General features: G+C 40.1%; 6 protein-coding genes across 6 annotated transcripts; 4 read left to right on the top strand and 2 right to left on the bottom strand.

Moving 5' to 3' along the window:
• Positions 1 to 2,974: 2,974 nt before the first annotated feature.
• Positions 2,975 to 10,607, top strand: GCK72_007283 (uncharacterized protein; the record flags this gene model as incomplete). Its single annotated transcript, XM_053726088.1, has 10 exons — positions 2,975 to 3,039; positions 3,436 to 3,768; positions 3,861 to 3,973; positions 5,082 to 5,700; positions 5,771 to 5,932; positions 6,666 to 6,838; positions 6,885 to 7,317; positions 7,374 to 7,457; positions 8,635 to 9,010; positions 10,128 to 10,607. 10 exons carry the CDS (start codon positions 2,975 to 2,977, stop codon positions 10,605 to 10,607), a joined length of 2,838 nt encoding a protein of 945 aa, XP_053590282.1.
• Positions 10,608 to 16,766: 6,159 nt separating this feature from the next.
• GCK72_007282 (uncharacterized protein) lies at positions 16,767 to 18,957 on the top strand (the record flags this gene model as incomplete). Its single annotated transcript, XM_053726087.1, has 4 exons — positions 16,767 to 16,831; positions 16,890 to 17,621; positions 17,734 to 18,010; positions 18,784 to 18,957. 4 exons carry the CDS (start codon positions 16,767 to 16,769, stop codon positions 18,955 to 18,957), a joined length of 1,248 nt encoding a protein of 415 aa, XP_053590281.1.
• Positions 18,958 to 18,961: 4 nt separating this feature from the next.
• GCK72_007281 (uncharacterized protein) lies at positions 18,962 to 20,685 on the top strand (the record flags this gene model as incomplete). The annotated part of the gene is made up of 3 exons (XM_003103790.2): positions 18,962 to 19,026; positions 19,269 to 19,985; positions 20,448 to 20,685. 3 exons carry the CDS (start codon positions 18,962 to 18,964, stop codon positions 20,683 to 20,685), a joined length of 1,020 nt encoding a protein of 339 aa, XP_003103838.2.
• Positions 20,686 to 21,466: 781 nt separating this feature from the next.
• On the top strand, positions 21,467 to 22,648 carry GCK72_007280 (uncharacterized protein; the record flags this gene model as incomplete). The annotated part of the gene is made up of 3 exons (XM_053726086.1): positions 21,467 to 21,531; positions 21,830 to 22,501; positions 22,558 to 22,648. 3 exons carry the CDS (start codon positions 21,467 to 21,469, stop codon positions 22,646 to 22,648), a joined length of 828 nt encoding a protein of 275 aa, XP_053590280.1.
• A 2,882-nt stretch (positions 22,649 to 25,530) lies between these two features.
• GCK72_007279 (uncharacterized protein) lies at positions 25,531 to 26,794 on the bottom strand (the record flags this gene model as incomplete). The annotated part of the gene is made up of 2 exons (XM_053726085.1): positions 25,531 to 25,717; positions 25,761 to 26,794. The coding sequence occupies 2 exons, from the start codon at positions 26,792 to 26,794 to the stop codon at positions 25,531 to 25,533; spliced, it is 1,221 nt and encodes a 406-aa protein (XP_053590279.1).
• A 78-nt stretch (positions 26,795 to 26,872) lies between these two features.
• Positions 26,873 to 27,132, bottom strand: GCK72_007278 (uncharacterized protein; the record flags this gene model as incomplete). Its single annotated transcript, XM_053726084.1, has 2 exons — positions 26,873 to 27,017; positions 27,065 to 27,132. The coding sequence occupies 2 exons, from the start codon at positions 27,130 to 27,132 to the stop codon at positions 26,873 to 26,875; spliced, it is 213 nt and encodes a 70-aa protein (XP_053590278.1).
• Between the last annotated feature and the right edge of the window lie 55 nt (positions 27,133 to 27,187).

Genomic DNA, 27,187 nt, shown 5'->3' with positions numbered 1-27,187 from the left:
TAAGCGATAGAAATAGATAACTTGGGGGCCGAACCAAATTAGTTGTAGTAGTAGAAGTCAGACGCTGGTGAAGGTGATAAGACCTGATCCGAGCTCCTTCGCTATTAGAACTATTTCTCAATTCGAATTCGTTTTGAGAGAAAAAAAACGGTGAGACCGTGGTGAGATACTTTGGTGTGATATTGGTGAGACGGTGGTGAGAAACGGTGATGTCGTTCAGTACGGAGAGAATTAAAGAGAGAAGCTCGAGTGTTACTTCTTCCGAGAAGTCATGGGCTGTCCAAATGAACGAGGTGAGACTGAAGGAGAGACGCAAGTTGGTGAAGGGATTCACTGACTTTTTGGAGTCTTCGGGTCGTATGGAGAGTGATATGTATGAGGCACTCAAGGCGGTGTGCAAAGGCAATGAGAGACAGTCAGAAGTGCTTGTAGAGCCGGTGAAAAAGTACTGTCATGAGTTGCGAGAACGATTTGAAGAGCTTGGCGGAGAGAGATGGCCGCTAGAGATTATTGGAGTAATGAGGGAAAATGGAGTGGAAACGGTAGAAGAGTTGCGTGAACTCTGTGAGAAAGGTGTAGAAATGGTGCCAGGTGGCATCGTGGAGAATGCCAACAAGGCCCAGGATGAGTTGGCATTGTTACAAGATGCTTGGAATGAGGAGAGAGAGACGTTGTTTAGAGAATTGAACAAGCTGAAAGAGGAGAAGAGATTGGCTGAGGAGGCTGTCTCGAAGTACAAAAAGACGCTAAAGGAGGAGCGTGAGGCAAGTAGCGAGTTGAGAGGACTGCTCAGAAAGCAGGAAAATGAGCCTAAGAAGGCTGGACAGGCCCGTGATACTAAGGAAGTTCCGGTGCCCTCGAGGTTGGAGGTGGTCAGAAAGTGGTCCCCAAGGGATTCGGATGACGAATTCTCGATGCATGGCAGGCGTGGTGACCGGAAAACTGTAGGGGAGAGAAGAGATAGTGGAGCGAAAATGAAATGCTTCACTTGTGGAGGAATTGGACATGGTTCCTGGCAATGTGTATCGAAAAGAGTCGATAAAGTGCAGATCCAGGAGGGGACTGTCAAGAATGCTGGGGTGGAAACCGTGGAAATGGTGGAGATGTTGGGACAACGGAGACGGGTTGTCATTGATAGTGGGGCAGTCGTATCGGTGATATCGACTAGTGCTTATGAGAGGTTGAAGGCGGGGTGTCGTGACTGGGAAAAGGAAGTTGAAGTGTTCGGAAAGCCGACATTCACAGTTTTGAATGCGTCAAACTCTAAGATGAGAGTAAGGGGGCAGATCAAAATACCCATGGTGGTCAGAGGGCGGAAAGTGAGAGTAGTTTTCCAGTTGGTTGAGAATTGGGTGGAGAAGATACTGATAGGAACTAATGCTTTTGAGAGCATTGGCGTTGAGCTGAAATGGAAAGATCCATATGGTTTGGTGAATGCCGAAGAGAACTCGGCAGAAGTACAGTTCATTGGAGGTGAGAAGAAACTGGAGAGACCAGGAGAGAAACTTCGGAAGGTTCCGACGGAGGTATCAGAGATACAGTGCAAGAGCGTTGCCGTGCGTGGAGAGAGGGGGAGAAGTGCAAGCACGGGTGACGTGGGAGAGGTGTTCAAGTCGGAAGGGGAGAAGGAAAGAAAGAAGGTGAAGATTCGGGCGAGTGTTGCGGTCATCGGACCTAGATTGGAGGCGAGGGGGCCAGGTGTTCTCGAGTATCGTAATAAGACGATAACGGGGTGGACTCAGAAGTTCGATTGGGGAGAAGTGAAGGAGGCAGTGGTGCTTGTTGAGTACACTGATAAGGAGGATGAGAACAGCAAGAGAGTTGAGTTCGTAAAATCAGTTGCGAAGGAAGTGGAGAAAGTCTGGATGATGCCGAGAAGTCTACAATGTGAATTCGGGGACGTCGACAATGTGGCCAGACGGTGGAAAGAATGGTTGAAGACATCCGCGAACGTGGAAGTTGTGGATCCGTTGATGCCCGTCGGAAATCACAAGACACCATTGATCTTGGAGAAATGGCATCGGAAGTCGCTGGATGGTCTACAGAAGTACTTACACAATGCGTTGCCGAGCCATTCAGTCAGATGTCAGTGGGAGAAGAACGAAGACAGAAGACCACAATCTGGATTGAAGAAAGACCTCGGAAAAGGATGCCCGATCGCCGAGAGGATGGGGAAGTGGCTTCGCCGAAGTTCTACATTCTCGAAACCCATTGGAAGAGAAGAAACAAAAGGAGAAAAGGCACGTGGAAGCTGGACGACCCAAGCCACGTCAAAGGCTGATGTGAAATTGAACTTTCCTTAACTAATGAGTTCTAAGTTTGCTTTTGGCAACGAATAAACGCTCTTTGACTTGTAAGTTTTAGTTGTGTTCTTAGTTCTCGAAGTCTGTTTCTGTCCTAAGCGATAGAAATAGATAACTTGTGGAAGAAGTACTGGCAAGAACGAATGGACGAAAAGTTCTAATCAAGGGCTGTGATTGGCCGTGAGTTTTCTAAATCATCTCATCTTTAATGTAACTGTATCTGTTTTTTCAGAAGATTCCTCTATTCCCCGTGCATTACCTTCCCATACAACTCGACATGTGAGCTGGTTTTGTACAGATACAGAAAAGCTCTTCGATTTCCTTTTCAATTTTCTAAGAATTAAACATTGATACGAAAGTATGAAAACTTCTTTTTTCATAATTATGAACTATGATACGTTTTAATGAAGATGGTTTGAAAAGGATTCTAACACATTCAATCTAGTAAGACACATCTGAATACATTCATTTCGGAATCTTTGAGACACTCTGTCAACAGGTGCTAATTGACACAAATCCTATATGCATTACCTTTTATCTATCGATTCATCTACGATTCTCACCATCTGTTCCTTCTCTTCGCTGGCTGCTCAGTCATTTCACCTTCAAGGTTATATCGATCTCTTACCGTCCGTTTTTCTCCAATATTCGAACCTCCATTCACTAACTCCATGACCAAGCCATGGACCAACTTGAGCTTGAAAGCAATCTTCGAGTATGTAGAAGCAAATAAGCGGTAAGTTAGAGACTTTATCAGTTTTGAATAGTCTCAGTAAGTTTCCAGGCTTGAAATAATATCCCATTGTCCAACACTGCGTCCTATCGAAAAGGAAACCCCACTGCATTTGGATTACCTATCATTTAGAAAGAATAAAATAAGGATTAACACTAAATCCATACAATCAAAGCCATACAAAAACAAAGCTGGCATGGAAATAAGTGTAGCAGAAAGACTCAAATCCTTATTGAGAGGAAGAAAGAGCATTCAAACTAAGGAATTTAAAGTTCTAGATTTTGGTTGCATTCCGAAAAATCTGAAAATAAATGCAGACTCCGTGAAATCAGGAGATTTGGACTTTGCACTAGTGCTCCCTTTCCTCCATATAAGTAGCTTCCCCCTGAAATTTCTCAGAATGAACATTTCCAACACTACATCAAGTATTGAATACGCCGATATTGCTGAAAAGTTGGTTATTCGGGTTAGAGAAGTGGATAGAGGAACACTGGAAAGGATAACAGATATTTTGTTCAACGCCAGAAACAAGAATATAGTATTTGAAAACTTCCATTTGGAGGCAGAAAGCATGGCAGCGCTTGTTCAATCATGGCAAGAGAACCATTACGAGATAGGGAGGGTTTTCACTTCACATTGCCGAAGCCAAATAATAGGATTACCAGATTTTGTGGAAGACGTACTGGAAATATCGAATGGACAAAAAGTCGTTCTCAAGAGCTGTGATTGGCCGTGAGTTTTCTAAACATCAAAGATCTCATCTTGAACAATACCCGTTTTTCCAGAAGATTTCGCTATTCCCCGTGCATTTCCTTTCCATGCAGCCCGACATCTGAGTTGGTTTTGTACATCTCCAGAAGGGATTTTTTAGGACTGGATCAAACAAAATTGGAAGTGATGCCGATCGGATCAACTCGCCCAGCTACCATTCTTGATTGTATCTTAGATTTTATAAGTTTTTTTGTTGCATTTTATTTTTGGCGGGAATAATTGGGTGTATGTTTGTTGTTTCTGTCTATATAAGTTCAGCATACTTTTGATTTTCTATTATATTTTCCTTCGATTTAAACATTTGAAAAGTTTGAGATTTTTTCAAAATTTTCTTAATGAATAAAGCATTTGTTTTAAGTTTCATAATGATTTCAAGTGCATAATAAGCATCACTCAGTTTGTAACTGAACTGGAACAAATTCCGACCAAGAAATATTTCAACCGGGATACTCAACAGCAGTCTTCCATTATTCGAAAGTCCCTCAGGTGTTAATTGACACAGATTAGATACACGGCATTCGCCATCTTCAAGGCTCATCAAACAAATCTCTTCTTCGTGTAGTAGTCCTCCTCCCGTTGTGTACGACACTGTCCAATCGATTCCTTTTGTCAATGTTGACGAGTTTTGACTCTTCTTTACATATAGTTCACTAAACCATGCCCCTAATTTCTGCTCTGTCACTTGATTTGTAACCGAGTGAGCTGAAATGAGATCAGTGAATCTATGATGTCTTCCATTCTCTCAGGTGTTAATTGACACAGATTAGATCTAAGTCACTCAACATCTGCATATCCACGTCACCACATTTAAGGCTCAGCAAACAAATCTCCTCCTCGTAGAGTAGAGACCATCATCTCCTTCTCTCATTGTGTACGATACGGTGTGAATCGATTTTTCTTGTCTACTCTCCACTATATTTGAGCCTTCAAACTTACTAACATCATGACGAAGCCACTGACGTACTTGAGCTTGAAAGTTGTCTTTCAATACATGGATGTTAATAAGCGGTTAGTTTTGTTTTGATACAACATCAAGAATAGGACCATTTTAATTTTTAAATTTCTTTCAATTTTTGCATACTTGTCAAAACCCGGCTTCAAAAAAAGTACATTTTTTAATTTTTCATCGAAAAGGTTCACATTTTTGATGATTTTTCAGAATTGCTTCTTATTCTGAACCATACTCGATCCGGCCCGGGCCTTGACAAGTCTCAATTTTTCTATATTTTCCGAAACATTCCATTACAGACTGGAACTAAATTTCCATTGTCCAGCACTTCGGTCAGCCGAAAGATCAGTGCCATTGAACCTGCATTTTCTGACTCTCGAAAAAGAGAAAATTGTAGTCAACGAAGTCTGCTACAAGGTGGAATCAAAATATCAAAGGATCAAAACAGTTCTGAACGACAGAAAACATGTTCGCGTGGAAAATTTGGAAATTTACGATTTAAATGTAGTCCCAGACAGTTTAAAATTCAGAACGAGGAACTTGGACTCTGGAAACTTAAACCTCGAAAGGGTGCTTCCTTCTATCGACAGAGCTAGCTTTCCGTTGAAAGAACTGCGAGTGAACATTTCTAAAACTCCAAATCTCGAAAGGTATTTGGGATTCACTCAGTCATTGATACTTTTCAAGACTAAGCATGATGGAGAAAATGCAGATTTGGTTCGAAGCATTTTGTATAACCGCAAGTGCCCAAATATAGAGCTAAAAAATTTTATTCTGTCGAGTAATACTACGGTTGCTCTTATCCAAAATTGGACAAATAACCAGAAAGAAATCGGAACGGTCTTGACAATACATCATGAATATCGGGAACTACAGATATATGTTGACGACCTACTAGAAGTGTTGGATGGACGGTTTGCTTTTTTCAACGATTCCGCTTTGCAGTAAGTTTCAAGCTTATTATCCTGGCCAGCAAGTTATTAGTAAAAAACCTTAAAACATACTTTTTTCCAGAAACAATGAGAATCGCCGTTGCATTTCGTTCCCGTTCAACCAGACGTCCGAGTTGGTTTTGTATAGTATCAGAGATGGAACAAATGAGGAAAGAAGAATAAAACTTGAAGTGATGCCAATCGGATCTACTAGAGAAGAAACCCTTTTTGATATCTTCATAGAGTTTCTTCCTTTATTAATTGCTGTTTTACTGCTAATTGCCATCTTTCTTCTCTTGTTCTATAGTTTAAAAAAATAATTACCTTAATGAAATGATACATATACATATGTACTCGAAACATAATAGTTAAAAGGTTGTTGACCTTCTTCTAGGCAGACTTGCGAAATTTCCGCTAGACCCGGATTTGGATTTTTGATTTCGCTTCCATTATTTGAAAGTCCCTCAGGTGTTAATTGACACAAATTAGATCTAAGTCACTCAACATCTGCATATCCACGTCACTATCCAAAGCTCAACAAACAAAACTCCTCGTCGTGGTGTAGAGTCATCTCCTCCGTTGTCTACTACTCGATCCAATCGATTTCTGTTGTCGACTTTCGACGGTGTTCGATTCTTCCAACTTACTAACATCATGACGAAGCCATGAACGTACTTGAGCTGAAAAGCTGTCTTTCAATACATGGATGTTAATAAGCGGTTAGTTTTTATTTTGATACAACAGCAGTGTTTTCTCCGAGTCGTCTTGCGTGCGCTTAACGGCTGAAAAATACGACATATACTAAAAGATACGACAATTAAGCGTCAAATTTGAACTTGTCACCCAGCCAAGCCTTTTTTGGCACCGTGCCAACCATTGTGCGACGGAGCGCGTCTCCGCGACCTTACGCCTCGTACTGCGGTGGACCCTTTCATAATTTTTCAATGTTTTTATATTTTTTAATCATTCCATTACAGACTGGAACCCAATTCCTATTGTCCAGCACTTCGGACAGCTGAAAGGTCAGGGCCGTTAAACTTGCAATCTCTGACTCTCGAAAAAGAAAAAATTGTGGTCAACGATGTATGTATGCTACAAAGTGGAATCAAAATCTCAAAGGATCAAAACAATTTTGGACGGCAGAAAAGAAGTTAGTGTGGAAATTTTGAAAATTCGCAATTCAAGAGTGATCCCAGACAGTCTGAAAATCAGTCCGAAGAACTTGGACTCAGGAAACTTAAACCTTGAAAGCGTGCTTCCTTCTATCAACAGAGGCAGTCTCCTATTGACAGAACTCCGAGTGAACATTTCTAAAACTTCAAACCTGAAAAAGTATTTGAAATTCACTCAGACACTGATACTTTTTTTTACTAACTTTGATCAAGAAAAGTCAGATTTGGTTCGAAGCATTTTGTATGACCGCAAGAGCCCAAATATAGTGCTAGAAAATTTTAGTTTGTTGAGTGATGATACGGTTGCTCTCATCCAAAATTGGAGAAATAACCAGAAAAATATCGGAATGGTTTTGACAATGCAGCATGAATATTGGGATATGGCTCTTCCTTATTTTGACGAAATACTAGAAAATTCAAATGGAAGTTTTGTTTATTTCAACGATTCCGTTTTGCAGTAAGTTTCAAGTTTATTATCCTAGCCCGCAAGTTATCAAAGTACTTTTTTTCCAGAAACAATATGGACCGTAGTTGCATTTCGTTTCCGTTCAACCAGACGTCCGAGGTGGTATTGGATAGTAAAGATGGACCAAGTGGGTATGAAACAACCAAACTAGAAGTGATGCCAATTGGATCTACTGGGCCAGGAACCCTTTTTGATATTTTCACTTTCTTCCTTTATTCATTGCTTTTTTACTGCTAATTGTTTTCCTTCTTCTCCTGTTCTACAGTTTCAAAAAATATTTACAATAATGAAATGATACATGAATACACGAAACATTATTATTATTATTATTTATTTACGCATGCTCGATACGTGAAGGTTAATCAATTGAAAATAGAATACAAAAAAAATAAAAAATACAATAAAAAGAGGAGGGGAAGTCAGAAGTCAAGTTCAGAAATGTCAGAATCCGTGTTTCTTCTAGGGCTTTTGATTTACTATTTTATTCAGCACTCTGTTTGTAAAAAATAATCTGCCTATTTTGGTTGTTGATCTTCTTCTAGGCAGTCTTGCAAAATTCCCGGACTTGAGTTTTTGATTTCGCCTTTTTTGTCTTCCATTGTTTGAAAGTCCCTCATGTGTTAATTAACACAGATCAGATCTACGTCATTCATCCATCTGCATAGCGACGTCACCACCTTCCGAGCTCAGCAAACAAATCTCCTCCTCGCGGTGTAGAGTGGATACCGTCTTTTCCTCCTCCCGTTGTGTACTACAAATCAAACAGTCCTTCAGGTGCTAATTGACACAGATCCACAATAGATCCACGTCACTCAACATCTGCATATCTACGTGAGCACCTTCAGAGTTTAGCAAACAACCGTCATCTACTCCTCGCGTTGAGTGGGATACGGTCCAATCGATTCGACATTCCACAGTTTTTGATTCTTCAAACTTACTATCATCATGACAAAACCATGGGCGTACCTGAGCTTGAAAGCTGTTTTTCAATACATGGATGGTGATAAGCGGTTAGTTTTCGTTTTGATACAGTACCAAAAATAGGATCCTACCAGAAGTGCGAGGCGTTTCCGCAACAAGAAGATTTAGATTGTTTCCAAGTCGCGTTGCGTGCGCGTCGTGGTTTTTATTGAAATATACGACAAATAAACGTAAAATTTGAACTTGGCATCGAGCCAAGTATTTTTTAACACTGTGCCGTTGTGCGACGGAGCGCGTTTCCGCGGCCATACGCCTTGCACTGCTGAGGATCCATTCATATTTCTTCAATTTTTGTATGTTTCCCGAAACATTCAGACTTCATTACAGACTTCGACTCAACTCCCATTGTCCGGCACTTCGGTCCGCCGAAAGCTCAGTCCCGTTGAACCTGCAATCTCTGACTCTCGAAAAAGAGAAAGTTGTAGCCAACGATGTCTGCTACAGGGTAGAATCAGAATCACAAGAAGTTAATACTATTTTGGATGGCAGAAAACATGTTTGCGTGGAAATATTGAAAATTCACTATTTAAGTGTGATACCAGATAGCCTGAAAATCAGTACGAGGAACTTAGACGCTGGAGACTTAGACCTCGAAAGAGTCTTTTCTTTTATCAACAAAGCTAACTTCCCGTTGACAGAACTCCGAGTGAACATTGCTAAAACTCCAACTCTCAAAAAGTATTTGAGATGCACTCAGACATTGGTACTTTTCGTGACTAACTTCTATGATCGAGAAAACGAAGATTCAATTCGAAGCATTTTGTATGACCCCAAAAGCCCAAACATAGTACTAGAAACCCATGTGCTGTCGAGTAATACTTCGGTTACTCTCATTCAAAATTGGAGAGATAACCAAAAAGAAATCGGAACGGTCTTGACAATGCAGAATGGATTTCGGATTCTACCTATAGTTTCTCTTAATTTTGACGAATTTTTTTATGTTGACGAACTACTACAAGTGTTGGATGGAAGGATCGCTTATCTCAATAATTCTGTTTTTACCTTGCCCGCAAGTTGTCAGTCAAAAAAAGTAAAACATACTTTTTCCAGAAACAATATGGACCGTCGTTGCATTTCGTTTCCGTTCAACCAGGCGTCCGAGGTGATTTTGTATAATATAAGAGATGGACCAAGTGGGAATTTAACAACCAAACTTGAAGTGATGCCAATCGGATCTACTGGAGAAGGACCCCTTTTTGATTTTTTGACCTTTCGGGAAACCTTTCGTGTTTTCCCCATAGTGTTTCAAATTTTATTTATTATTGTATTTTTAATGCCAATTGTCCTCCTTCCTCTCTTGTTCTGCAGTTCAATCGAATGAAATACATATAATTATAAAAAATACAATAATAATATGAGACATGAATGCACGATACTCAGAGTCATAGCTGTGCGTAAGTAAAATTTTCAAAAAAGGAAGTCGGAAGAATGCTTGTCATAGCAACGTCTCATTGTCATATCATATTTTTGGGAAGACCAGGGAAACGTAATTGGTATAAACAATTGGTTTCCATTGAAATTGTGATTTATTCTTCATCGTCCATAAAACCAAACAACAAGAAGAAAAAGATGGAGACAGGAGGAGTTTCGATGGACCATGTCAATCATATAAGGGAATTATTTCTCTCGAAGGAGTTTAGCGAGATATTGGGCAAGGCGGTCGATCGTGCTTTCAAAAAGAGGCTTGCTGCTTTGGACAAGATGGCGGAGTCGTCGAAAGTTGTTATCCTGCAACTCGAAGTGGAGTTGTTGAAACAACAGAATAAGTTGAAGGAAATTGAGTCTTTTCGAAAGCACGATCAATTGAGAAGTCTTCCCAGGTGAAAGTCGTCGAAGAAGAGGACCCCGCTGAAGCTAAAGAACGTCGAAGATCGGTGGTGCTGCTGAACGTCCCCGAATCTGAATCTTACTTCCAGCATGAAAGAAATCTTCTAGACGTCACCTCGATCAATCTCCTGTTTCGTCATCTGAATTTGGGTTGTCAACCAGTGGCACTTTACCGAATGGGAAAAGAACGAACCGATGGGAAACCGCGTCTCCTCAAGTTAGTTTTGCCGAAAAGCCAAATGCAAAGAGAGTTGCTGAAAGTAGCTCCTCAGCTCAAGTCATTTGATACGAGAGGGCATCCACCGGTCTATGTTCGCAGAAGTATGAGCAAACTGGAGCTAGAAGCGTTTCGAGAGGAAAGAAAGAAAACGAAACAGTCGCAAGATATCCCACGTGTTGCTAATTCGGAAGAAATGATAATTGACGCCCCTGCTAGTTCTCCTGTTAACGTGACCCCAGTCCCAAAAAACTAATAGTCGCCCCACCACGTCCCCATTCTAATATGTCCACGTTTTCATCTCCGCAGTCTCTCTCTCAAAATTTAATGCTTAATTTTTTGTCTTCCAACATTCGGTCAGTCAAAGCAAACAGGTTAGAACTTGGCGCGCTATTAACAAACACTTATTACATACTTGTCAAATCACGGGCCGGGCCGGGCCGGGCCGGGCTCGCTGAAAATTTCAGGGCCCGGCCCGGCCCGCAGCAAAAAATTATTTTTGAAAAATAGAATTGAAAGTCTTGGAAATTAAATTTTTTCTTCGGTTTATACTAAAAAGAGGTCGGGGGATTCGATAAGACTACTTTCAGAAGCCTCCAGCAAGTTCTTGATCCTGATTCTGATCATCGGCTGATTTTTTTTTTCAATATTTTGACAGGCCGAACGGGCCGGGCCGGGCCGGGCCGGAAGATTTTTTTAGCGGGCCCGGCCCGTGACAAGTATGACTTATTACGATATTATTGCCCTACAAGAAACATGGCTCCACAGCACAACAGACGACACAATAATAACAGGCTCTCATCCGGCTTACACGTTGTACCGTGCCGACCGGTCTGATTCTAAAAAAGGAGGAGGCGTGTGCACGATAATCAAAAATGAAATTTCTAGTCAGTTAATTACCGCTGAATCCAAAATCCTTGCCTATGAGATACTGGTCATAGACCTACTAAATAATGTTGCGCCAACTCGTGTAATTAATGTATATCGCGTCCCTAATTGCTCCAACCGTAACTCATTGTCCTTATTAAACAAAATATCAGATCTCACTGACCACCCAGGCCAAGTTATAATCATAGGAGACTTCAATATTAAGGAAGTGGATTGGACCTCCGCAACGCCAACCTCTAGTACCCGCCTAGGAAATACTCTACTTGATTTCTATAATTGTAACCAATTAAAGCAATACGTGACAACCACCACTAGAAATGGAAACGTCCTGGACCTGGTTTTTTCTAATGGTCCGCTCCTATCCCTTAACATTTCGAGCCCTATCGGGTCGAGTGACCACAGCAAACTTGCATTACTCCACGCAAAGGTTCCAGTGTACACTGAAATCTACGATTACAAGAACATTAACTGGTTAGCTTGCTGCGAATTCCTCGACAAAATTAACTGGGGGCTGATTATCAACGATGAAAACACAATAGATCAAATTTTCGAAACTTTACTGACGCATATGCGTCAAGCCTTACTCATTTTAGTTCCTACCCAAAAAATGACACCGGGCTGCCATAATCTGCCCCAATATTTGAACAACTTAAGGCACCTGGCCGAATCTCTTCACAAAAGAGTTGCGTCTTCCCGTAAAAAAGAAGACTTTTTGATCTACGTGCGCTTTGCTCGCAAATACCGCAAAAAGTTGCTGAAATATCAACGGAACCTTGAACTTCAAAATTTTAAAGTGCGTGGCCCCAGTCGTTTTACACATTACGCCAAATTTCTACTGAAACCGAGAAAGACTCTCATCCCTACTCTAGAACCTCTTCCTGGCTGCTACGCGAAATCACACCAAGAAAAAGCAGATTGCCTGGCTTCTCATTTTGAAAAACAGTATCTGAATAAGTCCACCTCCCCGCTCAGCTTCCCAAGCAACTTTAAGTTTAGCCAAACAACTCCCTGGATCCCTGACAACGATCTTTTCAAACTAATGATGAAAAGCAAAAACTCCTCGACTCATACTTCTGATAGCGTCCCTCATACCTTTATGAAAATGATCAGCCCAAGTATTTCCAGTCCCCTATCGCAAATATGTAACTTAACAATGTCTCGGGGATCTGTTCCAAAAGTGTGGAAACACTCTTACATCCTTCCTCTCAATAAAACTGCTAAGCCCTCGCAACCGTCAGATTTCAGACCTATTTCTATCACTTCCCAAATATGCCGAATCTACGAAAGATTTCTATTGAAACAGATCATAGCGCATCTTGACTCATTCAACTTTTGGAGCGACGAGCAGCATGGTTTCCGGCCCAGGAGGTCAACAGTATCATACATGCTAACCGCATTAAATGACTGGACAGATAACATAGATAAAGGTAACCAAGTAGACATTGTTTACTTAGATTATGCTAAAGCTTTTGATCGCGTACAACATGATTTTTGGAGTCAAATGCCGTCAGTTTGCAGACGACCTAAAAATTTATGCCTCCTTCTCCAACTCAGATTCTAGAAACTCTCTTCCTAATCGTCTCCAATTAGCTATAGATTCTGTAATTCTATGGTCCAAAAAAGCAAAATTAGACTTGAACAATAGTAAAACCGAATGCATTACCCTAGGCAACAGAAGACCCCCCATCGATGTCGGGAATTTCCCCCCACTGGAAGAGTAGGAAATTGCCCCCCCCCCTTTCCTATTTCCCTTTTTTTCATATTACCGTAAAAGCACAAAATCAAAAAAGGTTTTATGACAACGTGAACTTATCCCTTGTTCTACTTTACTTTGCCTTCGCGCAATCTGAGGAAAGTTATTTCTCTTAAAATATCCAAAGCGATACGGACGCCGGTTTCACTCAGTCACTCGAAAATGGCCCCGTTTCTCGAATGTTGATGAATTAATGCTATGGAAATTGAATGCCGATGAGGTACAAATGCGTCCTACCGTAAGAACAATTGGGGGGAGGGGGGTTAACCTAGAGTCTAAAATCAACCCCCGTGGGAGAGGGGGTGCGAATCTAGAGTCTATAATAGCTCCCCACCTAGCTGATCATCCCTAGAAGCTTGCTCTGCACGCACCCGCTTGCTCAGCACCCTGGAAGTAGTTGTTACCTTAAAACAGGAACACCCAGGAGCTTGCTTTAACTTAGAGTCGAGAATCAGCCCCCGTGAAAGAGTGGGAGGGAATCTAAATTCTATAATAGCCCCCCACATAGCTGATCATCTCTAGAAGCTTGCTCAGCACCCTGGAAGTAGTGATCATCTTAAAACAGGAATGCCCTGGAGCTTGCTTCAATCTAGAGTCTAGAATCCGCCGCCCTTGGGAGAGGGGGAATGAATCTAGATTCTATAATAGCCCCCCCCCCACTTGCTCATCATCCCTAGAAGCTTGCTCTGCACGCACCCGCTTGCTCAGCACCCTGGAAGTAGCGAATACCTTAAAACAGGAACACCCAGGAGCTTGCTTTAATTTAGAGTCAAGAATCAGCCCCCTGGATGGGAGGGGGGGGGGGGGGATCTAGACGGATCTAGTGGGGGGAGATTGTAAACCGACTAGGGGGGCGAATGTTGAAGTATACCGAAGAGTTCTTAAAAGCCCCCCATTTCAACTGGTGGGGGGAGAAAATATACTGTTCGCAGTACAAAATTTCCCCCCACTACCTCATCGTATGGAATTTACCCCCATCCAAAAATTAACATGGATTGGGGGGTGATTCCGACGGATGGGGGGCAACAATGGAGTGGGGGCGATTCCATACTTTTACCGTGTGGGAGTATGGTTTCATGATGATCCGTATTCATCGGGGAGAAATCTGTAACATGAATTATGAAAGCATGAAGAGTTAGAACCATATAACATTTCGTCCTCTTTGAAATCTTTTTTCACATCAACCGGCGGATCACTTGCAGAAAGAAACGATTTAGCAGAGTGGACATTTTGAAAAATATATTTTCATAAATTTCGCGAGCGTTTTTACTCTATCAGAGTACACTAACCTTAATTAGAAATCCATCCTCGGGGCATGAGTTGCAGATTGAGCAACTAACGCGGTTGTTGTTCGCAACAAAAAATGACCCCCTATCCTTTCCGACGAACAATTTTCCGAAGTCTTAAACATGTTTTTAGAATTAATTTTTTTAGAATTAATTTTGAATACGGATCACCCGATGAATACGGATCATCATGAAACCATACTCCCACACCAATTCGTGAATCGATGGTTTTCTCTCAATCACCAACTCCTTCCACAGCCAACAACAAAAAGAAGTGCCAGAGACTTGATAAATTTTTTCTTTTTAATTGAATTAATAAATATTGATGAAAACAATAACTGCCTTCTGTTTTTACAAGCAAAATATATGAGAATCGGCAAGGAAAGCGAGCGCTAAAAACATCACACGTTGGGCGATTCGCCCTTGATTTGGGCGGTAGTGCCCAACCCGGGTGGGCACGGCCGCCCAATTGGTGGGCAAATCGCCCAAACGGTGGGCGATTCGCTCAAAATTCCCTGAGTATAGAAGGTGATACTGTTTGTCAGAAAACACTGATTAGAGATCTTGGATTCCTCATAAGCCCCAAACTTGACTTCAGTGAACATTGGCACAAGGCCACCACCTAAATTCCTTGTCTCCCAAATATTTACGAGCTACAGTAGTAAGGACTCAAAAATCATGACTCTTTTGTATAAAACTTTCATTAGACCAGTTCTAGAATATGGAACAGAAGTAAGCAGCCCGTACAAAAAATGCGATATCAGGCAATCGAATCGATACAGAATTCGTTCACACGCCGCCTCCTCAGCAGACAGATTGGGAGGTATCTTACACCATCCGACCCGGGCTACTTGTCAGCCAATCAACGTAACGCCAAATATGGCCCAGCCTCTCTGGAGCACCGCAGACAAACAACAGACTACAAAATGATTCTCAAAATGCAACTAGGCAAAATTGATATTAACACTGAAGACTTCTTCACGACCAACACATTCACTAAAACACGCAGTAACAACACATTCCACTGGAAAGCAGGAAAAACTAAAACTAGGCGCAACTTCTTCACTCACCGCACACTTAGCCGCGTTGCCATCAGCTCTGCCATCAGCTCTGACCGACCGCCCATCTCACCTAACTGATCCCACTACGATAGCTTTTTTTTGTCTTTTGCTTGGCATTTAACATCCCGTTTAACCCTTCCCCGGATGCTTATATTTCTCTGGATATTTCACTATTATTTTCTTACCTTCACGATACTTGCGATCGTATTCAATAAATAAATAAATTAAAACTTGAAAACATAGTCGGAAACTCGACTTTTTTGCAGGAAATTCAATTTTTCTCAAAAAAGTTCAATTTTCAATGTTTGTACTGAAACACGAGCCGGGCAGAAAATTTTCAAATTGGCCCGGCTTGTCGCAAGTATGCCGGCGGAGTACTGTAATGAGAATAACTGAAAACAAAGAAGACGCAACACCTGTATTGGCAGATTTATTCTTATTCATAATTATTATTAAAAAACAAGCAGTTAAAACACATCTTAAAGCATGCAGATAAAACAGTCTCGATTAGAAATCTAATAGATATCACATGAATTAATAAACTCCAATAATTGGGCCTGACCAGCGACGTCGTCTTCCAATTTTGCAGCTCAATGACTTCAAAAAACTCCTCGCTTCGTCCGAACCCTTCCCATCCTCTTTGTTGATACCGTAACCATATTTCTTTGCCTCAATCTCAATATATGAATCATGTTCGGGCTTGAATCTGATGGACTCTTCTTCAAACTTGCGCTCCTGACCGATACATTCATTTGTGTGAATTTTAAAGAAGTTTGGAAGTCAGGATGGAATGATTCCAAGCGAGAGAAAGCGAAAAAAAACCAAACCTCTCCTCTTCTATCGTTTCTGATATTCATATTCCGTTGTTTTAGAATCCAAAATCATGATTTCCGTGACTACAGGCTTATTGAATTTATACAAAATCTCTCCGGAAGCTATATCATTCTTGTAAAAAACCTCTGTCGTATTCAATTTTTCTCGGGAGTAGTCTGCTGCCAGTAGCCATAATTTCTGGATCGATAGTACGGAAAATGATGTCAGAAATTATATTCAATCACAGAATTTAAGACATTTCAGGTTAAGTTACTCACAAGAAGGGTGCTCCACCGGAAATAAAATTAAAGAAAAACCGGTTTTTCTTCCTCCCGGTTAAACTCTACCGGGTTTTCAAAAACAAAAACCGGTGAAAATCGATTTTCTTCGGTTTTCCCCGGTGAAGAAACCAGTGAAAAAACCTTCTTTTTTTCATTTCTCAGATCTTCTCATCTCTCACTACTTCGACGTTTCCCATAAGTGGATTAGACATTTCACACTTCCTCCTCTGCAAGTCCACCTAATAACCAAGACAGCTGGGGTTGGTTAGGTTGCTAATCTAGTAGTAGTAGTAGTCCAGCAATTTCTTATTCTCCCTTCGACAGACACTCAATATGCAACCCGCTCTGTCGTATTTATCTACAGAATGTGTTTTGAAATTTTTGGATTCGAATAAGAGGTAAACATTAATAAGATTCCAGACGTTTTTATTCAAGTCTACAAACTCATTTTTACAGAATTCAACTCTCCCTCCGATGCCTGGCACTCCACCAAGTTGAGAAGTCACTCCCCTTATACTTGGATCGTCTCTGTCTCGATCACTTCCGGATCACCATCAACCACATCGATTTCCATGTCTCCTCGAAGCAAATAACCGCTCATTCGAAAAGAGTCAAACGCCAAATACCTCTACCTAGTCACATGACGAGAGCTCAAGTATTCAGAAGGTTGATGGATGCACTATTGAAAGATAGATATGAAATCTCAGTGAATAAGATGACTTTCAGAGTTTATCTTCTCGATCTGTTCCCACTGCCAGAGAACATGAGGGTTAAAGTCAAGAGGCTTGACACGGGGCTTCTTGAACTAAAACGATTGATTCCAGTTATTAATCAAACAAGTTCCCCATTGAAAGAATTGAAATTTGTGGCAAGAAACCAAACAGATCTTCATATCCCTATGGTTCATCGGGCTGAAAAGCTGGGGATCATTGATTTCAGTACCCACAAAAATAAAATTAACTGGGGGGTCATTTTAGCATTTCTGCCAAATAAAGAAATAGTTCTCAAACAGGCGAAATTGTCAGATAGAGAAGTAATGAGTGTTGTTGAAAGCTGGCTGGAAAGTAAGAGGGATATCGGAGCATCGTTCACATGGGAACGATATGAGAGCAAAACTGTTGAGAAGGTGATGAAGAAAGTGAGAAGATGTTTTGGAGGAAACGTTGCAGCGATGGAAGAAAACGAGAAGTAAGTAGAATAATGATATAGAACTGAAAACAAATGTTGTATTTTCAAAAGTTACAATTTTGAATCTAGGATCAGAAATGTGGTTTAATGAAACCAACTATTTTCCTTTTAGATTATCTCCTTCCCTCGCCACACCTTGCCTTATTCTCCCGATGAACAACACGTCTGAACTCATCCTCTATGGTACCGAAGAGAAAGGACTCGAAGGATTTACTTTCAACTTGAAAATGGAAATTTTCCCAGCTTCATCTATCAATTCATTTCATCAACATCATCCACATCATCCTTATCAATTCTACGCTCAGGGGCAGGAATCAGAATTTTCTCTTGTTTTAAACTTTTTCCACGTTCCAATTCTGGCATTTATTGCAGGCTGGTTGATGGGATACGTGAGTATTGACGTCATCAAAAACCCGTCAGTTCAATTTTGAAGTTTTGATTTTAATTATCATAATTATGTGTCACAAGTTTTAATAAACGTCCTGTCGATTTCGTTCTTCTTTTTTCTAGAAAATTCTTCTACTATCTCGACATTCCTAAAGGCAATAAACGGCAAGTTCACAAGGGAAGTACACGACGGACCGAGTTGAACTTTTTCTATAAATTTGACAATAGGTAATTTCGACCCCGAGGATTCCAAATCTGCAATAAAAATCTGCAAAGTGTTTCCGTGGACCGAGTTATGAGCCATCAAACTTTTCTTATGGTGAACATTTTACAACGAGAGACACGACCTGTATAAATGTCTGCCAACACCTAACCCCACGTTTTCCAACCATCGGTGGATCAACTCGCCCGGCTACCCTTCTTGATCCTTTCATAGATCGTTTTAATTGTTTTAATTGTGGTTTATTTTTGAAGCGAATAATAGTGTGTATGTTTGGTATCCCTCTATCTACTTTTTAATTTCTGCATTCTTTTGATTTTTTATTCTGTTTTCCTGAAAATTAAACATTTGAAAAGTTTGAAATTTTTTTCATAATTTTCTTTATGAATAAAGTTTTCGTTTTTAAGTTTCAAAATGGTTTCAAATGCATAATAAGCAACACTCGATTTGAAGCTAAGCTGAAAAAATTTAGACCAAGAAATATTTTAATCGGGATAATTATAACTTTTGCTGTCTTCTATTATTCGCAAATCTCTCAGGTGTTAATTGACATAGATTAGATCCACGTCATTCATCGTCTGCATATCCACGTCACCATCTACTGAGCTTAGCAAACAAATCTCCTCGTTGTGGTGTAGAGTAGAGACCGTCATCTCCTCATCTCTTGTGTACGACCAATCGATTTTTCTTGTCGACATCCCACAGTATTTGAATATTCAAACTTACTAACATCATGACGAAGCCATGGACGTACCTCAGCTTGAAAGCTGTCTTTCAATACATGGATGGTAATAAACGGTCAGTTTTTGTTTTGATATTACAATACGAAGCAGTCGCGTTGCTTGCGCGCCGCGGTTTATATTAAAAAATACGACAAATAAACGTAAAATTCGAACTTGGCACCCAGCCAAGTTTTTTTTAGCACCGTGGCAACCGTTGTGCTACTAAGCGCGGCGTTTCCGCGACTTTACGCTTTGCACTGCTGTGGATCATTTCATATTTCTTCAATTTTTTATATTTTCCGAAAAATTCCATTTCAGACTGGAACTAAATTTCCATTGTCCAGCACTTCGGTCTGCCGAATGCTCAGTGCCGTTGAACCTGCAATGCCTGACTTTCGAAAAAGAAAAAATTGTAGCCAACGGTGTTTGCTACAAGGTGGAGTGGTATCAAAATCACAAAGGATCAAAAAAGTGGAGACAAAAAAAATGGGGATCAAAAAAGTGGAGAAGACAAAAAAAAGTGGAATCAAAATCACTAAGAATCAAAACAATTTTGGACGGCAGAAAACATGTTCGCGTGGAAATTTTGAAAGTTCACAATTCAAGTGTGATCCCAGGCAGTCTGAAAATCAGTACGAGGAACTTGGATTCTGGAAACTTAGACCTCGAAAGGGTGTTTCCTTTTATAAACAGATCTAGCTTCCCGTTGAAAGAACTCCGAGTGAACATTGCTAAAACTCCAAATCTCACAAATTATTTGGGATTCACTCAGACATTGATTCTTTTCGAAACAAATGCAGATTTGGTTCGGAGCGTTTTGTACGATCCCCAAATCCCTAATATAGTACTAGAAAACCATTTTCTGACGAGTAATACTACGGTTGCTCTCATCCAAAATTGGAGAGATAACCAGAAAGAAATTGGAACGTTCTTGACAATGCAGAATAAATATTGTGATATGCCATTTCCTTATCTTGACGAAACACTAGAAAATTTGAATGGAAGGATTGCTTATTTCAACTATTCCGTTTTACAGTAAGTTTCAATCTTGTTGCCCGCAAATGGTCAGATCATGTAAAAAACCTTAAAACATATATTGTGGTCAGTTATGATATTTTCATATTATAATTTATGCATTTAGACGAGTTAATTTTCATACTTCAAGATTTTTTTAATTCGGTGCTCGACCCGTTGAAAACGAGCGCCGGAAAGTTTGAGCAGTGAAATTACCGAAGAAAATGGGGTCCGGTGGCCTTGAAATTAGACTTCTGACCGCGTTGATTTTTCAAATTTTGACTGTAGTTTCGATCATTTTTGTTGAATTCTTCAATAAATTCTATAGAATATGGAGAATATTGATAGAATAACACTAGAAACTATAAAAAATAACGCCAGAAATATCAGCATATGGAAAAAGCCCACTTTACTGAATTGAAATTTCTAGAACATTCTTCTATCATAACTGACCACAATATGCGTTTAAACATATTTTTCCAGAAATTTGAATCGCCGTTGCATTTCGTTCCCGTTCAACCAAACATCCGAGTTGGTTTTGTATAGTATTAGAGATGGACCAAGTGGGAAAAGAAGAACCAAACTAGAAGTGATGCCAATCGGATCTACTGGACCAGGAACCTTTTTTGATATTTTCATTTCCTTCATTTCTTTATTTTTCACTGCTAATCGTCATACTTCTTCCGCCATTTCTGCAGTTAACTCGATGAAATTCAGATAATTATTGAATAAAAATAATTACAATAAAGAAACGATACATAATTACACAAAACTAAACCCGGATTTGAATTTTTGAACTTTTTTGATACAATTTTTCGGTAAATTTTCCATTTGATAAAGCGCAATCAGATTTATTACTGTGCCAAGATGTTTTTCATATTTCAAGTCGATCATTCCCAAATAGTTTCGGTAGAGAACACACATCTATTAAGGCCACTAAAAAGTGCATCACCGTAACGGCCCGCGATGTGTCACATGACAAGACGAAAATATGTTCATGAAGAGTTGATTCTGAAACCCCGAAACCTTCCGGAATTGTCGATCTACGAAATCTTCAAAATCGTGACAACAGGCGATCTCATCCGATTATAAAGTCGCGTCATCTGATAAATCGGGAAAAGCATCCACATCGTCACTACCAGAAGGAGGAGATCCTGAAAGGTGTTTTCTTTTAAGTTTTATAACTGTCTCAAGTGTACAACAAGCATCAATCGATTAGTAACTGAGCATTCAGACCAAGAAATCATTTAACAGGGATATTCATAAGTGAATCTATTCATTTTTGCTGTCTTCCATTATTCGATAGGTGCTAATTGAGAAAGATTAGATCTACGTCACTCAACATCTGCATATCCACGTCACAACCGTCAAGGCTCAGCAAACAAACCTACTCGTAGCGGTGAAGGGACCGTCATCTCCTCCTCCCGTTGTGTACCACTCTGCCCAATCAATTTTTCTTGTCGACATTCCACAGTATTTGAATCTTCTTACTTACTAACATCATGACGAAGTCATGGGCGTACCTGAGCTTGAAAGCTGTCTTCCAATACATGGATGTTAATAAGCGGTCAGTTTTTATTTTGATACAACATTGAGAATAGGATCCTCTCAGCAGTGCGAGTCGTATGGTCTGCAACAAGAAAATTTAATTTTTTATGAGTCGCGTTCCGTGCGCATCGGAGTTAATATGGAAAGATAAACGTAAAATTCGAACTTGGCTCTCAGCCAAGTCTTTTTGTTGGCACCGTGCCAACCATTGTGCGACGAAGCGCGTTTCCGCGACTTTACGCCTCGCACTACTATGGATCCTTTCATCTTTCATATTTCATCACTTTTGGTATATTTTCCGAATTAATTCATTACAGACTTGAGCTCAATTTCCATTGTCCAGCACTTCGGTCAGCCGAAAGCTCAGTGCCATTGAAACTGAAATCTCTGACTCTCAATAAAAGAAAAATTGTAGCCAACGCTGTCTGCTACAAGGTGGAATCAAAATCACTAAGAATCAAAACAATTTTGGACGGCAGAAAACATGTTCGCGTGGAAATTTTGAAAGTTCACAATTCAAGTGTGATCCCAGACAGACTGAAAATCAGTCCAAGGAACTTGGACTCTGGAAACTTAGACTTTGAAAGGGTCCTTCCTTTCATCAACAGATCTAGCTTCCCGTTGAGAGAACTGCGAGTGAACATTGCTAAAACTCCAAATCTCAAAGAGTATTTGGGATTCACTCAGACATTGATACTTTTCCTATCTAATTTTGATCAGGAAAAGGAATATTTGGTTCGAAGCATTTTGTACGACCGCAAGAGCCCCAATATAGTACTAGAATACATTAGATTGTCAACTAATGATACGGTTGCTCTCATCCAAAATTGGATAAATAACCAGAAACAAATCGGAACCGTCTTGACAATGCAGCCTGGATTCCGGATTCTACCAATAGGTTTTCCTAATTTTGACGAATTTCCTAATGTCTTCGAACTACTAGAAGTTTTGAATGGAAGGATTTCTAATTTCAGCGATTCCGTTTTACAGTAAGTTTTAATCTTATTCTCCTGTCCCGCAAGTTGTCAAAATACTTTTTTTTCAGAAACAATATGGCTCGTCGTTGCGTTTCATTCCCGTTAAATCGGACGTCCGAGCTGGTTTTGTACAGTGTAAGAGATGGACCAATGGAATAGAAGAGCCAAACTTGAAGTTATGCAAATCGGATCTACGCGACCAGCAACCATTTTTGATATTTTCGTAGATTTTCTAATAATTTTATGTTCTGCATTATTAATGCTAATCCTCCTCATTCCTATAGCAGTGGCCATAGATAAAGGAACACTTGTAATTTTTAGTTTAAAATCGTCAACTTTATGAGTGTGAGACGGCCTCCCTTATTGTCTCGCAATATTGATTGTTTATGGAGTTTATAAATTACGAGTGGAGCTTCATTTTTTTAGTTGACAACTTTTTTGAGATTTTTGAGCTGGTCGTACAAAAAAGTTGTCAACTACAAAAATGAAGCTATACTTGTGATTTAAACACTCCAAACCCTTTCAAACGTAACATGAAATATTATTATTTTCTTTCTTATTCATGTTCTTCGTTTTTCCCATTTTGAACTGTCTCCTATCATGGAATTTCAGTAAAATTGTCGTATTTAAGGAAATTATATTTCTAATTAATTGTTTTGTGCAACCACACTAATCGTTTTTCTTTCTTCTATATTGTGGGAATATCTTCTGTATTTCTCTTTCCCTCATTGTATTTTTACTCATTTTCTAACGTTAATAAACCTACTTGATATGAAATACCACATTTTGAAACACATGTAATAATCAGTTATATCGATATTGGGTTCCCACATTATCACAAGAAAGAGAGATCACCGAAAACGAACAAGTTATGTTTGATCCGAATATGACATTGATTTGGCCTCAGAATTTATAGATGACGTTTTAGATTAATTAAATGGGAATTGGTATATTATAACACACTCATGCCCAGAGTGCGGCCCCGGGCTCAAAAACCCGGGTAATACCCGGGGATCCGGGTTTTTCGGGGATCCGGGTAACCCGCCGGTACCCGACCCGGGTCGGGTATTACCCGGGTAGGACAAAACCCGACCCGGGTAAACCCGGGTTACCCGGGTCGGGTATTACCCGGGGCGGGTATTACCCGGGTAATACCCGGGTACCCGGGTCGGGTAATGCAGTTTTTATCAGGTAGCAGTTTTGTAAAATGTTAGAACAGATTTTGCTTTCTTTTGCAAGAATGTGGTTCAGGAGTTCTCCTGGGTTGTGTTTTCAGTACAAAATTTTAAAAAAATTAATTTAAAAAAGTTTTTTGTTGATAATTTTTGGTATTTTTCGAAAGTTTCGAATTTTTTACTAAAGTACAGAATTGATTGCAAAAACAATTAAACAACAGAAACTTGATGGTTTTTGAGAAAAAAAACTTGAACTAAAGAAAAAATCACGAGCAAAAAAAATCCAGAAAAAAACATCATTTTCTTCTCCCTGCTGGCGGAGTAAAAGCGGAGAAACAAGTTGTCATGCTTTAGAATTGAACAAAATGTTGAAAAATAAGCAAAACAATTAACTTTGGATACCTAGATACCCGGGTACCCGACCCGGGTAATACCCGGGTAAAACCCGGGTAACCCGGGTAATACCCGGGTAAAACCCGGGTAACCCGGGTAATACCCGGGTACCCGGGTTACCCGGCCCGGGTATTACCCGATCCGGGTATACCCGGGTTTTCCCGGGTACCCGAACCGAATACCCGGGTTACCCGAGCCCCAAAACCCGGGTTCGGGTAGAACTACCCGGGTAGACCCGGGTCTCGGGGACCCGGGGCCGCACTCTGCTCATGCCAGCAAAAATACAGACAGGAGGAACCAAAAGGGCCAGAAAGAAGGACATAGAAGAATTACGAAATAGTGTTGTTGCTTCGATAAAAAGAATACCATTAGTCATAAATGATGGATCTAGCTGTTAGGAAATATGTGTGAGGAGAAATACAATAACACATGAAAATGAAAAATTTGGGATCTGACAAGCGTAGCGATGGCAAATAAACACACCGAGGTACATACAGTATTCCCTCCAATAGAAGCGCATGCTCTATTAGGGGGAATACTGTATTTTGATCTGGAACAGAGTTGAGCGTAATGGGGTTTTTGAAATGGCGGAAGGCGGGAGGCGGAAAAAGGAATGAAATTTTTTTTGGCGGAGAGCGGAAAGCGGAAGGCGGAAGCGCGAAATTTCCGGCGGAATGCGGAAAGCGGAAATGAGGAAAATGCCAAAAGGCGGAAGGCGGAATAAAATGCCACTTTTCAGAAGAAGATTTTAGCCTTGTTTTGTAGTAAAAACCCTTGAAATGGTTAAATTTGTGTCAATTTTTGTTTTTTTTCGTTAAAAATGGTTATTTTGCTGCAAAAAACCTCAAAAAATAGCAGTAAATTGGAGTAGGCGAAGGCGGAAAAAATCTTAAAATAGCGGAAGGCGGAAGGCGGAAAGAAAAAAGTGGCGGAAAGCGGAAGGCGGAAGGCGGAATTCCGCTCAACTCTGATTCAGGAAAGTTGAACTAATTGACAAAAAAACAGGCAGAGGTGTAATGGGGAAAATCGACATAGAATCATATTTGTCAAAGCCCAGCCCGGCAAGGCCCAGGAAGCCCCGAAGGCCCGGCTTCAAAAAATTAACCTATTTTTCGCACATTTTTTGAAATTTTTTCAATTTTTCATCGAAAATGTGAACATATTTGATGATTTTCCAGAATTTCTTCTAATTCTGAATGATAGCCCTAAATTTCAATTTTCGAGAAAAAAGTTCAAAAAATCGAGAAAATTTGAATTTTGAATTTTGCCGCCAGGAACTTTGAGGTGTTATCATGGTGTTGTCACGGTGTTGTCACGGGAATGAAGAAAATTGAGCTCGCTTTTTTATTGAAATTGCACTTTATTTATGATGAACGACGGTAGAAAACAGGATTTGACAAGACACAGAAACCTTTTTTAAAAACACAAAAGAGCAAGAAGAGAAAATTCCAAATAATGAAAAATTACTATGTATTATAATGTGCCATCAGTAATCTTCAATTTCTTCAGTTTCTCAAAGAACGATGACAAACTGAGTTCAGGTACAACCGTCATTTTGAGAACCCACTTCTTCATTTGTAAATTGTCTTCTTTACAGCATTTTGCAAATTTGTAAGAGATATTGAGCTTGGTTTCATTTCCCATCCGAATAGAAACACTTCTGAAAAATGTTTGAATTTTGACTAATTTAATTCAAACCTTACCTGTTTGATCTGATCAAATTGAACTGATCCGCAACACGATTCAATAAAGTTTTGATTGAAAGATTATTTGACATTCTGAATGATCTTTGAACTCCAACCGGGGATCCTGCTGTGATTATATTTCGGGCGAATGTAAGAAGCTCCTCAATAGAGAAATCTGGAGACCAAATGTACTTGAAGTGCACAATTTTGTTGCTCAAGTTCAATAATAAATCGATATCTGGTGGTGCCGCTCCTTCCAAAACGATTCGCTGCGCGCTTGTTAAAGCGTGGTGAGCAAAGTGACCAATTTCTTCTCTCTCGTGGAGAGTGTAGAATTTTTTAAGTGGGTAACTGGACTCATCGATCAAATTGTTCAAAGCTTCAAAGCGATCATACATATTCTTTTTGAATCTAAGTTTCCGTACTCGAAGCTTCAATCCTTTAGGAATTCGGAGTGTAATGCTTTCATCAGTGAAAGGAAAATTGTGAACTTGTACAACTGATTTCCGTCCACCAAACATCATCCAGTTGAGTTTTCGAACTGCTTCGTGTAGCTTCATTGTGTATGGATACCGTTTGATTCGTTTTTCTTGGCTTTCTTTTTTGATAGTGAGTTGGATAAGTGGTGTGAAGGGGAGTGGTTTATTGTTATCTAGACAGTCAAACGGCTGGAGACATCTGCGCAAATGATGACTTAAAATCTTCAGTGACGAAGTTTGCACACAATTGAGATATGACAGTTTTATCTTCAATTCCTTTGCAGTTAGTTCTCCGCGAACCAGTTCGTCGTCTGAGAACATTTTGGTCATCACTGGAAAAGAATTAAGTACTTCCATTCCTCGGACTGGATTTCCTTGATCCAATCGGGTTTTCAATGCAATTTGGAAGAGCTCCAAATGCTTGTCAAAGCAACGTCTCATTGTCATATCATGTTTTTGGGAAGACCAGGGAAACGTAATTGGGATATGTAATTGGTTTCCATTAAAATTGTGATTTTCAACTCTCACATCTCCAAAAATCACTTCTCCCGGGACCAGGTCCGTCTTGTTCATTTGAAGTTGGAAACCGTACTGGTCTAGATCAAATCGAATACCATCCTCATCTTTTTCTTTTTGAAAATAGTCGGAGCCTTAGTGGAAGTCTCTATAAACGGCCAGAGAATAGGAAGTTTTATTGACTGTAATTCCGAAATCATCAAACTGAAGATAGTCGATTTTGAGTGGTACAGCTTTTTCAGCGCAACGAATTGTTGGAATGCGCTGGGATAGACAAAATCTGAAACAAAGAAAAACAAAAGTATTTTTGAGAAAGAGCGAAAATACCTTTTGTTGGCTTCTATATACTGTAGAACAGTTCTGAGACTGTCATATGGTAAGCCTCTGGTTGGCATGATGATTGAAGAATAAGGACAGTAAAATCTCGCAAGAAATCAATAGATGTGGTCG

Source organism: Caenorhabditis remanei, chromosome II (assembly GCF_010183535.1).
Source record: "Caenorhabditis remanei strain PX506 chromosome II, whole genome shotgun sequence".
Lineage (NCBI taxonomy): Eukaryota > Metazoa > Nematoda > Chromadorea > Rhabditida > Rhabditidae > Caenorhabditis > Caenorhabditis remanei.
The sequence above is the reverse complement of the archived record's forward strand: the minus strand, read 5'-3'. Positions and strand labels throughout refer to the sequence as shown.